Source organism: Ustilago hordei (assembly GCF_900519145.1).
Source record: "Ustilago hordei strain Uho2 genome assembly, contig: UHO2_contig_03, whole genome shotgun sequence".
In the NCBI taxonomy this organism is placed as follows: domain Eukaryota; kingdom Fungi; phylum Basidiomycota; class Ustilaginomycetes; order Ustilaginales; family Ustilaginaceae; genus Ustilago; species Ustilago hordei.
Window position 1 is genome coordinate 1,114,541 of NW_024545288.1, and position 14,287 is coordinate 1,128,827.

A 14,287-nucleotide genomic window follows, 5' to 3' on the forward strand; every position below is an offset into this window, starting at 1 on the left:
GTCGCAAAGGCTGATGGAAGCGAGCGTGTATGTTTCAGCTGGCCGAGCCCTGCTTTTCTGAATTATTTTATGCTTCACGGCAACACCGAGCCAGGCAAGAAGCTAGATTGCTATCCAAGGGTCAAGGGTCAGAGTTCTGCTCGAGATTACAATCTAGATCAGCATGTCAGCGTCTTGACTCCACCATCCTCACGACCGACTCGACCACCTACGACTGCCACCGGCAGCTTGGGACACCACGACTCTACCGAAAGCCTTCCTTACGATCATACCTACAGCCCCCGTCGGCCAGCTGCGGGACGACTTCATTTTCACCTTCAGAGCGACGAGCAACTCATCTCTAACAAGCATCTTGAAGTCCTGACCAAGACACCGTCGCTCTGCGAGATCTCTAGTCCTTACGACGTCTAGACCTTCTCGATACATCAGGCACACTCACTTAACTCGACTTTCAACTTAGACGAACGCTGCCGACAGTGTTCTGGTACGATGGCGGGCCGCGAGCTGCTACAGGTCCTGTTACCGGGCAATGCTGCCATTCTCTCCGCTTCCGTACCTTCCTCAGCCGCGACCACCGTGCAGGACCTCATCGTCGCACTTCTAACAGATTTGACTAACGCTAGACATCTTACAGCGGCTTTTGGATCATATTTTCGGCTCTGGTCTTCCGCGGCCTCGAACGATTTCGAGAGCTCGGAAAAGTGGCTCATAGACCACCAGGGGCAACTATGGGGTATCCAAGCCGTCCAAGTGTCAGAGCCAAACCGCGAATGGACGGAGGAACAACTAAGGACTATTGATGATGGTAAGTGCGGTGACAACAACCCTTTTGATGCGCCTGTGGTCTTCATCTGACTGACAGTCAGGTGCTTTCGTCTCTTTTCCTATCCTTTCCTTTTGCAATGATCCTCAGGCTTAGTCCCCTTACAAAGTGGTGTATTTGCCTTTCTACGAAATCTCGCCAACGGTGCCAAGCACGCAGACCAAGAAGACCAAGACAATCCGGTCGCTGATTTGTCATCTTCAACGGCCTTCTCCGACTTCCTGCTCTCCTCCCACCTCCATACACCACGTCTTCGGCTCGTGTGCGGAGCGCCCGGGCTCAAAGTGCGCCTTCGCTTCGGTCATGTTCCCGAAATCTACGATGGTTGGGACCAGAGGACTTGGTTCCTGCCAGCCGATGCCACAATTCCAGGAGCAAGCGGTCATGGCTCGTCTGTAGCGGAGGTGGTGGAGGCCGTTTGCGAAGAGCTCGGCATTCGTAGGGTAGTACTCCAAGGTAGCAAGTCGGCTCGTGTCGTCTACGCTCTGGCGCCGCTTCCTTCCACTCCTGCTTCGGCACCGGCTCCCGTGCCCCCTCCTGCTCCGCTCCCAGAGTCCAGCCCCTTGCCTCAGCTGCTGCGCAATCTGGACTCGCCGGATCCAGTGCTAATGTTCACCATCAGTGCCAGCTGGCTGTCCAAGCTCGGTACCGTGGCTCAAGGATTCTCCAAGCATGCTCGTCGTCAAGGCTCAAGCGGAACCACACCAGCTCCAGGTATGGGCTCCGATTCCAGTCAACCAGCATTGTCTACATCTCCGACGAAGCAGTCCGGCGCCAAATCCGGCATGCTTGGCTTGTGGGGATCGGCGAGTGTCAGCAAAGCCACTGCTGCTCTGCTCCCAGCTGCCTTCTCTCCCGCGCCAAAGAACTCAGCGAAGGCATCACGCACCACAGGCGACGCAGATCTTGACGCTCTCTCTATGGAGCTTTCCTCCACCCACTTCTCAGGTGAGGATAACGAGAAAGAAGCAGAGGGCACACTCAAGGGCAGCAAACCGGCAACACCCTCTCGACCGGACGTCTCCCTGCCTGGAAACGGCCAGGGACAGGAAGATCTGGGTATCGGTTCGCCAAAGGGTAAAGAATCGACCATCAACCTTCCGAAGGGGCGCCGTCATCAGACCCCTTCGGCCACAGCACGACTCAGCAGGATGTTTGAAGGCTGGATTGGTGGAAATGGCGAGCCCTCGTCCCCCACAACCCAAGGCGTGGGTAACGGCATCGCAGACATGCCGGAAACACCGACGAACCAGAATGTCCGCCGGATACCAGGCACCGTGGGAAGAAGCGGCAAGACCTTCAGCGTCAGCGGACCTCTGGAACTGGAAACTGACGGCAGCATCGTTTCTCGATCGCCTTCCCTGGGATCTCTACACCAACTTTCTCCGGCACCAGACGACCTCGATAGTCCACAAGATCTTGCAAACCGGTTTGAAAAGCTGATGCAGGATCTCGGCATCAAGGGCACGAGCCGCTCGGCCATGCTGGCTCTGCCAGACGATCGCAAGCGTTTCCTGATCAGCCAGAATGAGGCCGCCAGAACATCGACGCCCTCCAAGCCACGCAGTTCCATGTCTCAACAAGTCGACAAGCCTGTGTCACCGACGCTCAGCAACAATTCAGAGACGATGGGTCGCAGTTCGGTCCTCCCTTCTGGCTGGTCAAACCGTTTCAGTATCTCCAGCATCGCTACGTGGGCAACACACGAGACACAGGGCTTCGGTCCTGGAACTGCAAAGGATGTCGATGGCGGAGCTAGTCCTCGAGCGAGTCTCTCTGGCGATGTGTCGAGCCAAGGCAGCAGCAGCACACGCCCTACTACTGTGTTGTCTGAGACTGGGTCGCTCGGATCGATGGATTCAAAGGTGCACCACAACGGCGAACACACCAACACCATCAGGGCCAATCACACCGGAAGCAGTACTGGCATCACCGCAAGCTTATGGAGCAGCTGGTGGGGTGGAGGCAGTACCCTTTCGGCAACCGGTGGCTCCAACGAAGCAGGCGTTGGCAATGAACAGAACGCAGCTTTGGGCCACATCTCCAAATTGAAGGACGGCAAGCGGAGCCGCAAAGATCTCTTCAAGCATCTGCTCTCGTTACGTGTCACACTCAGCAGTGCCAAGCTCTCATGGATCGACAGCTTCCTTCAATGCGATGGCCTTGGAGCGCTAGAGCAGATTATGCAGATAGAAGCAGATGGCATCGTCAACAGCCTCAACAGCAACAAGCAAGGTAAGCAGGCCGAACGCAAAGAGATGTCCGATGCAATTCTACTCGAAGCGGTCAAGTGCTTGCGCACACTGATGAACATCGAGCTTGGCTTCGAAAAGGTGCTAGAACAACCCAACTTGGTCAATTGTATTGCTTTCGCTCTCCGTTCATCCTCTTACAAGCTGCGCCTCCAAGTCGCCGACGTCCTAGCGGCGTTGTGCGTGCTGTCGCTTGAAGATGGACACCGGATGGTGTGTGGAGCGCTGTCGGAGCTCAAGGTCGTGACTGGCGAGCGTTTCCGCTTTGCCTTCCTCGTCGATGATCTGAAGCCAAACGCTTCAAGCGAATCGCTCAGTGAAGCGTGGGACACTTCGGTCGATGTTGACGACGCTGATGCAAACGAGGCTATCGAGTGGGAGTACAAGGCAGCAGCTATGGTGCTCGTCAACGCAATCACAAACAGTCCTGAGGATCTCGAGGAAAGAGTTTCGCTCCGCGACGAGCTCGCTCGTCGTGGTCTCAACGAAGTGCTTGTGTCTCTGCGATACATCGACCCACCCGAAAGCCTTGCAACTCAGATCCAGGTCTACGTCGAGGAGAAGCAGGAGGATCAGGATGAACTGCATGATCGAGCGCTGCACCTGTCAGATCGCAACCGCGAGCGCAGCCACGATGGCATGTCGGACCTGGGCGAAGCAGGCGAAATCCTTCGTAGGTCACAGGACGCCCACGAGGACCTATACCCGATCATGATCTCAATTTTGCGCCATACCTCCAGTATTCTCGATCGCGACATCGACCACCAGTTCAAGACGGATCTGTTGTTCGTCGTGGAAAAGTACTTAGAGCAGTCGGTCCATGTTGCTGACTTCGATGAGGGTTGGCGAAGCTTCATGCGATCCTACCTTGCCAACATCCAGCACCTCGTCGGCAAGCAGGCCATGATCAAGGCCAACAGGATGAGCGACACAAGTACAGTCCCAAGCAGCTTCATTGAAGAGCTCGAAGGTCTACGTGCCAAGGTCGAGGAGCTCAGCGACGACAAGGCCAAACTCAGGACCAAGCTAAATGAGCAAACAGCCGAGGTCATCACGCTACGAAGTCTGCCCGGTGCAGCGGCGCTACGCAAGGACTCTGGTGACTCTGACAGCGCTCCTGCGGGCGCACCTTCGACGCTTCCCAAACGTGGCGACAAAGAAAGCTTTGCAGGTGTCATCCAACGCTTGGTGGCCAAAGAGAAGCAGGTCATTGAGCTTCAAGCAGAGTTGGATCGCCTTTCCTCCGCTGCTCGTTCCAACGAGCGCACCGCAGGCGATGATGGCGCCAAAAAGGATCGCCTCGAGCGGAATCGACAGTGGACCAATCTTATGGACGAGATCGCACGTCACAAGGAGCAGCTCGCCGGCGCCGAAGCCAATGTCGAAGCCAAGGAGCGCGAGATCAAGTACTTGAAGCGTGCACTCGAAGCCGTGTACGGCCGTTTCCAGAACGGCATCGCTCAGGCACAAGAAGAGGCAGAGGCGAAGGACAAGGAGCAAGAAGCCAGAACAGGCCCGTCGTCTGCCGCAAACTCTGAGATGGAGGCAGACATGATGGCACGCCGCACTATCGAAGCGCTTAGCAGGAAAGACGCCGAAATCTCCGAGCTTCGCGCCGACATGGCAAAGTTGCAGGAGAAAGCACTCAAGTCGATGGAAGTGACCGAGTCGACAGAGCAAATGGCAGCACTGCAGAGCCAGCTCGATGAGAAGGACAAGCAAATCGCAAAACTCAGGAGCGAGATGTCAAAGCTACAAGCATTGTTGTTACAGCTGCAGTTGCAGCCAGTCGGATCAAGTGCGGCTGGAGCATCGGGTGCTGCACCGGTTCATAGACAAGCGCCCCGTCCGCCTGGTGCACCTGCTCTGCCAGGTGGTGCAGGTCCGGTCGTCAGGGCCGCACCGACGCTTCCTTCGCAGGTCGCCACCGCGAATGCAGGAACGACAGCATCTGCAGCCAGTCCTGGTCCACAGGCCAACTCCAGTGCTGCTGGACCACCACCACCACCGCCTCCGCCGCCACCGCCTGCTGCAAGTACGCCGCCCGCTACCGGCTTCGGTATGACACCACCGCCTCCAGGACCATCCTCGAGTGCGTCAGGAGGGCTGCCGCCTCCGCCGCCGCCGCCTCCTCCAGCCCGACCATCAGGTGCTGCAGGTGGAGCGCCCCCTCCCCCACCACCTCCTCCCGGCGGAATGGTGCCACCGGCTCCTCCAGGTGCACCTGGCACACCGGCAGTGTCTGGTATACCCAAGCCGCCCTCGCTGCCGCTGATCCCGAAGAAGAAGCGAAAGGCTCTCTTCTGGAATAAGCTTCCAGCTCATTCTCTTGCGCGAACCGTGTGGAGCGATCTGCCTGCGACGTCTGTCGATGTTACAGGCGAGATCGATCGCCTTGACGAGCTCTTCGCAGTTGGCGTAAAGCCCATAGCACCTGTCCTTGAAGCTAAGCAAAACGACCGTAAAGCAAACCCCACAACGCTGCTCGATCTCACGCGCGCCCAAAACGTCTCGATCGTACTTACCCGCATCAAAGTTTCCTTTCCAGAGCTCCGCACAGCGATTCTTCAGTGCGATGAGGACAAATTGACCATTGACCATCTCAAGAGTGTCAAGAATTGTCTGCCGACCACCGAAGAGCTCGAACTCGTCCGTGACTATGATGGCGATGTCGGCGCGCTCAGCAAAGCTGACCAATTCTTCAAGGAAATGCTTGGTATTCCGAGATTGGCGGAGCGTTTGGCATGCATGGTGTACATGCGCAAGTTCGAGCTGGATCTGGAGGAGCTCAAGCCGGATCTCAGAATCTTGAAACATGCAGTGGACGAGATCAACGGCAGTGCAAAGTTCAAAGCGGTGTTGCATACTGTGTTGACGATTGGCAATGTGTTGAACTCGTCGACGTTCCGAGGTGAGGCGGCAGGCTTCCAGTTGGGAGATTTGCTAAAGCTAAAGGATACGAAGCCTTCGAATCCGAGCCCGGCTACGCCTAGCTTGCTGCACTACTTGGTGAGGGTACTCAATAAGACGGACAAGACACTCGTCGGGTTCCTGGATGACTGTTCGTACGTGGAAGCTGCTGCGCGATTGTCTACTCAATCGATCATGCAGTCCATCACCGCGCTCATCACGGGATATGAAGCAGTGCAGCAAGAAATGGCGACTCTCCAACGGATCGGTATCTCCTCCCAGAGCGACCGTTTCGTCGACGTCACCGCCACCTTCCTTCGCCAATCTGGTCCACAGATCAAAGCGCTGCAGCTTGCGGGGACTACCGTGCAGACTAGCCTCACCAAGCTTGTGAGCTACTTTGGAGAAGATCCTACACAGACCAAACCGGAGGACTTCTTTGGCCTTGTCAGCAGCTTCGGCCAGGCCTTGATGCGCGCCGAGGAAGACACCCTGCAGGCTGACAGGAAGGCAGAGCTCGAAGAGCAGAAGAAGAAGGATCTGGGCAGGAAGGTGTTCGGCGGTATACGTATTCCTCAGTTCGGGCCCGAGGTGCGCGGTCCTCTTGCCGGTTCTGCTGCGACTGCCGTCTCAATACCTTCAGCGGGGAGTGAACTAGGCGGTACAGGAAAAACCGAACATTCGAGCGCGGAAGAGCAGCTCGAGGCAACGGATCAACTCACACCGGTCAGCGAACTCGCCACTCCCACTGCATCGCGTTTCCGCAGCCGTGCAGAGTCTACCTCGCCCGTGGACAGTGGAACTCTCAAAGCGGAGAAGTCACCCGCATCTGCCGCCCACGCCGATGCTGGGCGCAGATCCTACCGTGGACGAGGTCAGCTGGATGAAGCGATCAAAGAGCTTCGTGCCGGCGCGGCTGGTCGCAAACTCGCCAACGTCTTTGCAAGGGCTAACGGCGGAGAGAGCAACCATGCTTCTCCTTCTCCTAGCAAGTCTCGCCTCTTTGCCCGTCCGCAATTCGATGCGAGCGAAGAGGAGAACGAAGATTCGTTTGCAGAGGAGCAGGTGCTACCGGAAGGAGGAACTATTGGACGCAACGCGCGATTCTCTGCTTCACCTTCGACCCTTCGTAACTGCGATTCCATCTATGGAACGCTTTCGGGCAACCCGAATGAAACATTGAGCGGTAGGAAGTCGTTGAGGGTGAAGCAGAACACGACGAGGAGGCCGCTGTCGAGAGTCTTCATCACGGGTGATCCGGTCAATCGCGACGACTAAACACACATCACGGACGCACTCATGTACTCTAACGAAATTTCACAATGTCACAAAGTCACACACAGGAATAATTATGTGTGTAAAACTATCTTCGACTGATGACAATGCTCCAAGTGAGGCTAGGATCACTGGGTTTATCCTTAAGCCTTCTTGATAGATGGCACCATAGTGACCACCTCCTCAGCACTGGTAGGGTGAATAGCGCAAGTCTCTTGGAAGTCCTTCACTGTTGCACCCATCTTCACAGCTACTGCGAAACCTTGCAACATCTCATCAGCTCCCAAACCCACAATGTGCAATCCGACAACCTTGTCTCCTGGACCGACGACCATTTTGAATGCACTAGGAGCCTTGTGTTCGAGCATACCGTAGTACATGCTAACGAACTTGCTGGTGTGAATCTTGACGTTGTCCTTGCCAAATTTCTCGATCGCTTCGGGTTCTGAGAGACCTACCGTACCCGAAGTAGGGTGGGAGAAGATGACAGTGGGGACGTTATCATAGTCCATGTGATCATCTCGCAAGTCTGGATGACCGTAGAGGCGATTCGAGAGCTTCCTACCGGCAGCGATAGCGACAGGAGTGAGCAAGGCTTTACCCTGAATATCTCCGATAGCAAAGATGTTGTCGACGCTGGTGGTCTGGTACTTGTCAACGACGATGTTGCCTCCCTTGTCGAGCTCTACGCCGACAGACTCGAGACCGAGATTGTCGGTGTTGGGTCGTCGACCGATAGCCCAGAGCAAACAGTCGGCTTCGATGGTCTCGCCCTTGTCGGTGTGAATGGTGAGAGGACCACCCTTGGTGCTTTCGACCTTGGTGATGTTGGTCTGCTTATGAACATTGAGGCCGGTCTTAGACATGTAGTCTTGCAGGGTCTCGGAGATGATGGGGTCGAAGGGACGGAGGAAGGTGTCGTGACGAATGAGAAGGTGGGTCTCGGATCCAAGAGTGTTGAAGACACCAGCAAGTTCGACAGAGATGTAGCCGGCACCAACGACAACAACACGCTTGGGCTGCTCACGAAGCTCGAAGAAGCCGTCCGAGTTGATACCCAACGAGGCTCCTGGAATCTTGTCGTCCGAAGGGATGATAGGGCGTCCACCGGTAGCAATCACGATTCGGTCACCTTTGACCTTGAAGCTACCAGCGTTGAAGCTACCGTCCTCACCACGCATGGTGATCTCGACCTCGTTCTTGCCAGTCACCTTCCCGTGACCAGAGAAGTACTCGACGCCGTCCTTGTCAAGGTTACGGTCGTAGATTCCGTTGAGTCTGCGGACGTAGGCGTCACGCTTCTCAGCGAAGTACCGCCACGCGAAGCCAGGCACCTTGGGCTTATTGACGACATCACCGAAACCGTACTCGGGTGCCTCCTTGAGGTGCTCGGCCATATCAGCCGCGTGCCACATGAGCTTCTTAGGAACGCAACCGACGTTGACACAAGTACCGCCGAGACGACCATCTTCTTCGATGACGCAGACCTTCTTGCCATAGGCAGCGGCACGGCGCGAAACACCCATAGCGCCAGAACCGCCGCCAATGACAATCATGTGATAGTGCTCGTGTGTGGGCTTGGCAACAGGTGGCATGGCTGCTTTTGTTGATGTGGAGAAAAAGGCAGAGGAGAAATGAGTGGTGGTCTGCTGAAGACGGCTTGCAGCAGCGATGTGTTTCAAAGACGAAGACAGCTTGAAAGCAGATGCAGAAGCTCCTTTTGCGATGGTGCTTGTGCTAGCGAGACGAGTGAAAGAGGTTGTGGCTACGGCACGCAGCAGCCGCAGCGGCTGAGATCTGTTTGCGACGAAGTGGAGTATCTTGAAAGACTTTTGGAGTGAAGGTCTTCGCCTGATCGCATTGGTGCAAACAGGCTGGCCAGAGAGAATACGCAAGAGACTCGAGAGTGTGTGATGGAGAACAGATAGCGAGCTTCTACGATGAAAGGTTGTGCAGAATTTTACGAAGAAGAGCAGGGTGGAGTTGGCAAGAAGAGGGTCATTGGATAATAATAATAGCGTCGAAGATCGAATGAGGCACGGATCACTGTGAAAGTATGTGACTTCTGGTCCGATCTCACACTGACGCCAACTTCGCTCACTCGGATATGTATCATGCCGGTTGACAGAGAGAATTACTCGACATAGTTGCCCCCGTCATGTTTCAGCATCATATACTGGGCAGCACATCTCTGTATCATACACGTATGCACAGAACGCTGGAACATATATATACTAGTCATTATCTTGTACTTAGTTCTTACATATTATCGCAATCGATACTTGTGATCATCGCTATTTGCTGTACACCCTACAACAAACACGCAACTGAAAATCCTCTACAAAGTAGCCGAAGCACCGGAAATTACACAAACAGACAGCGGATGGTGACTGAGCAAAGACACCTTGTGCTGTACTGAAGATGACGATCCAATATGATGATGTAAGCTGACATGAGACGATACGGGAGGGATCGGGCAGAGTCGATCTGATCAGAGATCGGGTACAACCCAGTCCCGCTTATTGTCAGACTTCGTCATTAAGGAGGATACACCCACATTAGGCTTGTGCCACCCAGATGTATATATATCGAACTGATGGCTCTAGGCTCACATCATGTTCAGTCAGTCAATTGAGTACATTCGTTTCTGTCCTAAAAACAGCAGCGATACTGTAATCCGACTATCACCGATCGTTGATCATCGGGACCCGTCTTCCTCATCTTTTACCAGGCTGAAGTCTTCTTTTCTTCTTCTCAGCGGAGATACGCTGCAGCTGAGCTGAGCGATCATTCCACACCACGGCAATAAACTCTTTGTCTTCGCTTATACAGTGGATACTTGTGCACTCCCCATCTAGCGTCTCTCGGTTGTCCGTCGCACAAAAGACCCTGCTGTGCTCGCCGAAGCGACCTCGGATTTGCAACCGTCAAGGTGTCACACTTCACGATGCGCCGTATACATCACTCGCTGCTGTCCGGCCACATGGGTGGGTATCATTTCGGGTGATGCTGCTGTTTGTGAATACAGGCTGTGTTCATGACCGATTCTTGCTGCCACCAGGTTTCAGCCATTTAGGCAATTTGAACTTGCGACCTTCTTTGGAGCCTCTCGTCGTCGAAGATGACATCGTGCGAGTGCTACTGGAAGACGGCAGCAGCGAAGATGGATGCCTCGAGGTCGACAAAGATCTGCTCAGATTGGCCGCATTGGGCACTACAGGAGCTGCCGCTGTGGTGGTAGCTACGGTCGTCAATGTCGCTGTCCTCTCGTCATGATCTTTGCTGTTACGTCTACCAAGTGGACTACCCGCTTCATCCGAGAACACACCAGGACCTCTAGCTCCTTTCGATGCCGACGGCGGACCGTCAGCGCCAAAAATATTGAGCGTTGACAGGGAGCCACCAGAAGCTCTGCGCTCAGGAAGAGCTGCCCGGGCTAAGCGAAGGCGAGCTTCTTTTCGTGCCACGGCGCGGTTGGGCGTGATATCGATGATGTCGTCCGGGTCACTTCCTTCTGCTTCCTCTTCTCCGTCTTCGTCGCGTCCATCATGATCTTCGCCGTCTTGGAGAGTATGCGGGGAAGCAACGCCAAGTTCGGCGGCACCAGGCGAGCGAGAAAACATGCCGGAGCGGTTGGAGGCGCTTCGACTCATGGCATGTGCTGAGCGCTTGCTTCGGACGCTACCGTGAGATTGGGATGTTGAGCTGGAATGAGAGGGGCCGCGTGGTGTTCGCGGGCTCGCCAAGGTGCTACCATATCCACGAGCCGGGCTGGCGCCGAGCAAAGGTTGATTGCTGCCATCGGCCTCACCAGCCACAGTCGAGGTGGTCACATGATTCCTAGAGATGTTGGAGATGGGAGAAGCGAGTGACACCCTAGCCTGCTCCAGATCACCTTCTTCCTGGGTGTTGGTCTGCCTGCTGTTACATCTGCTAGTACCAGTGGAGCTGCATCTCTCTCTCTCCTCTTCGCCCTCTTCGAGGTGTTCTTCCTCATCCTCGTCCTCTCCATCAGAGGGATACAAGCTACGAGCCTCCATCCCACGTTGATAACCGGCGTCCTCTGCTAAACCTCTTGCCCACCTCTTTGCTTCCGCTGAATTGCCTCCTGGAGGGATCTTGACCCCGACTACTGCGATGTACAGCACCCACTCGAACAGTGTCAACGCCATCTGCGCGCCAACTAGGATCGGCATTGTTGGCTCAGTGTTTTTGAATGCATCTGGCCAGTGCCAGTCCTTCAGCACCGTCAAAAAGCTGTGAAGACCGAGGTTGTCATTGGGTTTCGGTCGTGCTTGGAGCAAGAGATTGGCGATGGAAACGTAGAAGAGGGTGCTGAGGATACTGATAGCCGCAACAGTGACTCCTAGCTCTCGAATGCGTTTGCTGATGCCAATGATGGCGTAGGCGCAAGCGCGGGTGACAGAGAAGGCAATGACTGTGAGCACTATCTTCTGACGCTCCCATGCTGCATCATCTATTGGTGTCGGACTGGTGTCAGGAAGCTTGCCGGACAAAGGGCTGAGAAGGATGGGATCGAGCGATGGTGGTGGGCTCGTCGATCCATATGGAGTGTGCTTAGCTTCCTGCTGAAGAATGAGGATGCCAAGCATGACCGCAAACGCAGAGTCCAGGAAAGCAACTATGGGCAGAAGGAAGAAGAACCTCGGTCTGACGGATCGGTATATCGGGCCCGTCTCGTCATCAGGTGCCGATGTAGAGTCGTCCTGTGGGGACAAAGAGGAGACCAGAATGTAAGAGCCGGCCCTCGGAGGGGATGGTCGTTCTTGTGATGATGACATCGTTCTTAAAGACGAGGTGGTAAGTTTGATGGGGTGGTGGTGGTTCCGATAAAAGTCTAGGCTAAGACGGCCATGCTGGCATGCTGTGGTTGCGCTATCGAGAAGGCATCGTCTGTTTGTTGTTTGTGCAAGGAGGTCGTGCTGCTGGGGTCAAGGTATGGTGTAGGGATAAGGCAAAGGGATGGTGTCGTTCTGCACGTTCAGGGGCTTCTTGCTCGCCAACACGAGGCTCTATGTTCGGCAACAGCTACACACACACACACACACACACACACACACACACACGCACGCCGCAAAATCGGAACATCGCGCTCAACCATTTGTTTGCGCAGGGTCCAACCGACTACTCGCTCGCCGTCACACAGTCACTATATATAGTATCATTGCTTACTTCTTGGCGAAAGAGGGCCTTTGTAGCCTATACAAACCCAGAATTGCTCTCTGGACTCCTTCCGACTCGCGTTCATCTTTTCCGCTTTGACAAGATGGAAATGCTTTTGAAGCACCTCTTTGCGAAACACATCAGCTTCGTGCGACATGAAGTGCTTCAACACTAGTACAGATGACTTCGCCGCTAGCGCTTTCAGTGACCGAGGCTTGCGCGTATCCCCTTCCACTTGTTTGGAGAGATGATAGTCACGTTTTAGTGTTTGAAATGCGAACCTCTGCAGAAGAAGAGGTATAAAGGTCGTCAGCGTCAAGCATCATAGGTGAATGGGATTTGGGATCACTGTTTGTCAACTTACCGCTGCTGCCCGGCACAGCTCGAGAGATGCTTCTGTGTCTGTGACTGGGTTTCCTGTGGTGTTGGCTATCAGCAAGCAGATGTGGACAAGTGAAAGCGTCAGCAGCTGGACTACGTCTTGCCGGCCCCGGACCTTCAGTGAACACTCACCCATCATGTCGCTCACAACGATGTCGACGAAGCCTTGATTTCCGCCTGTCTCGCCTTCTTTGCATTCTCCTGTCACCGTTGCATCTTGGACCATCTGTCTAAGCTTGCCTTGTACCGCTGGATCGAGAAAGTCGCCTTGGATAGACTGAACACCTTCGATTCCAATCACAGGCAGGAGGTCCAACGCAAACACCCTGGTCATCCTTCCCGTCATGCTGCAATCTCCCAACTTGTTTCGGTCTTTGCTTGCTCGCTCCAACATAGCCTGACTCCACCCTCCTGGAGCAGCACCGAGGTCAACAATCACCCTCCCCGCTCGCAAGAACCTGTACCGATTATCCAGTTGTAGAATTTTGAAGGCTGATCTTGACACGTACCCTCTGCCGACTACTTTATCAAAGTCTTGTTCGAGCTGGGAGGAGGATGTCGCCTTGGGTTGGAGACGCTGCTTGACGTAAACATCGTTCTTTTGACGCTGCATGTATCTGCTACTCGATCCTTTGCCTTTCGAGCTAGACCATCGCACAAGGGCGGGTGCTGCTATACTACATCTTGACACCGGTCTCGTTGAGAGGCTTCGAGCCTGCGTTGAATACCAAGGGGCACCGCTGAAGAGCGTGCTGAATCCGACCGCCCCTCGCATGCCTGTCAAACGTCGATACTGGTTTGTGGAATGATCATAAGTTAGCGGCCTTCGTTTGTTGATTTCGGTTGGCCAAAATCGACGCCGAAAAGTGCTGAAAGTAACAATCCAATATGATGATGTAAGCTGACATGAGACGATACGGGAGGGATCGGGCAGAGTCGATCTGATCAGAGATCGGGCAGAGCCGATCCCACTAGAGATCGGGTACAACCCAGTCCCGCTTATTGTCAGACTTCGTCATTAAGGAGGATACACCCACATTAGGCTTGTGCCACCCAGATGTATATATATCGAGCTGATGGCTCTAGGCTCACACCATGTTCAGTCAGTCAATTGAGTATATTCGTTTCTGTCCTAAAAACAGCAGCGATACTGTGCTCCGACTATCACCGATCGTTGATCATCGGGACCCATCCTCCTCATCTTTTATCAAAAAGTTGCTGAAAACAAGGTTTTTCGTCAACCGCCGGCCAACTCTGTCGCCTGCACATGGATGTACAGCGCTTCTTCGAATCGATACGCAACCCCTCGTGCGTTGCTACACGCACCTTTCTTGACAGCAACTCATCACAAGCCTTCTCAAATCATGTCCCTTCATCACTAGTTTGTGAAGAGAATACGCAACTTTTTTCTCTACCACACGGCAGTTTTTCGATCGAGCAGGACCCTTCTTTCACTTTACGT

The 14,287-nt window shown here is 54.4% G+C and overlaps 4 protein-coding genes across 4 annotated transcripts; 1 reads left to right on the plus strand and 3 right to left on the minus strand.

Annotated features, from left to right (window-relative positions):
- Positions 1-489: 489 nt before the first annotated feature.
- Positions 490-7,263, plus strand: UHO2_01950 (uncharacterized protein; the record flags this gene model as incomplete). The annotated part of the gene is made up of 2 exons (XM_041559387.1): positions 490-805; positions 914-7,263. The coding sequence occupies 2 exons, from the start codon at positions 490-492 to the stop codon at positions 7,261-7,263; spliced, it is 6,666 nt and encodes a 2,221-aa protein (XP_041415321.1).
- Positions 7,264-7,403: 140 nt separating this feature from the next.
- Positions 7,404-8,855, minus strand: UHO2_01951 (putative GLR1 - glutathione reductase (NADPH); the record flags this gene model as incomplete). Its single annotated transcript, XM_041559388.1, has 1 exon — positions 7,404-8,855. The coding sequence occupies one exon, from the start codon at positions 8,853-8,855 to the stop codon at positions 7,404-7,406; it is 1,452 nt and encodes a 483-aa protein (XP_041415322.1).
- A 1,440-nt stretch (positions 8,856-10,295) lies between these two features.
- UHO2_01952 (uncharacterized protein) lies at positions 10,296-12,062 on the minus strand (the record flags this gene model as incomplete). The annotated part of the gene is made up of 1 exon (XM_041559389.1): positions 10,296-12,062. One exon carries the CDS (start codon positions 12,060-12,062, stop codon positions 10,296-10,298), a length of 1,767 nt encoding a protein of 588 aa, XP_041415323.1.
- Positions 12,063-12,442: 380 nt separating this feature from the next.
- UHO2_01953 (uncharacterized protein) lies at positions 12,443-13,438 on the minus strand (the record flags this gene model as incomplete). Its single annotated transcript, XM_041559390.1, has 4 exons — positions 12,443-12,727; positions 12,809-12,873; positions 12,958-13,283; positions 13,335-13,438. The coding sequence occupies 4 exons, from the start codon at positions 13,436-13,438 to the stop codon at positions 12,443-12,445; spliced, it is 780 nt and encodes a 259-aa protein (XP_041415324.1).
- Between the last annotated feature and the right edge of the window lie 849 nt (positions 13,439-14,287).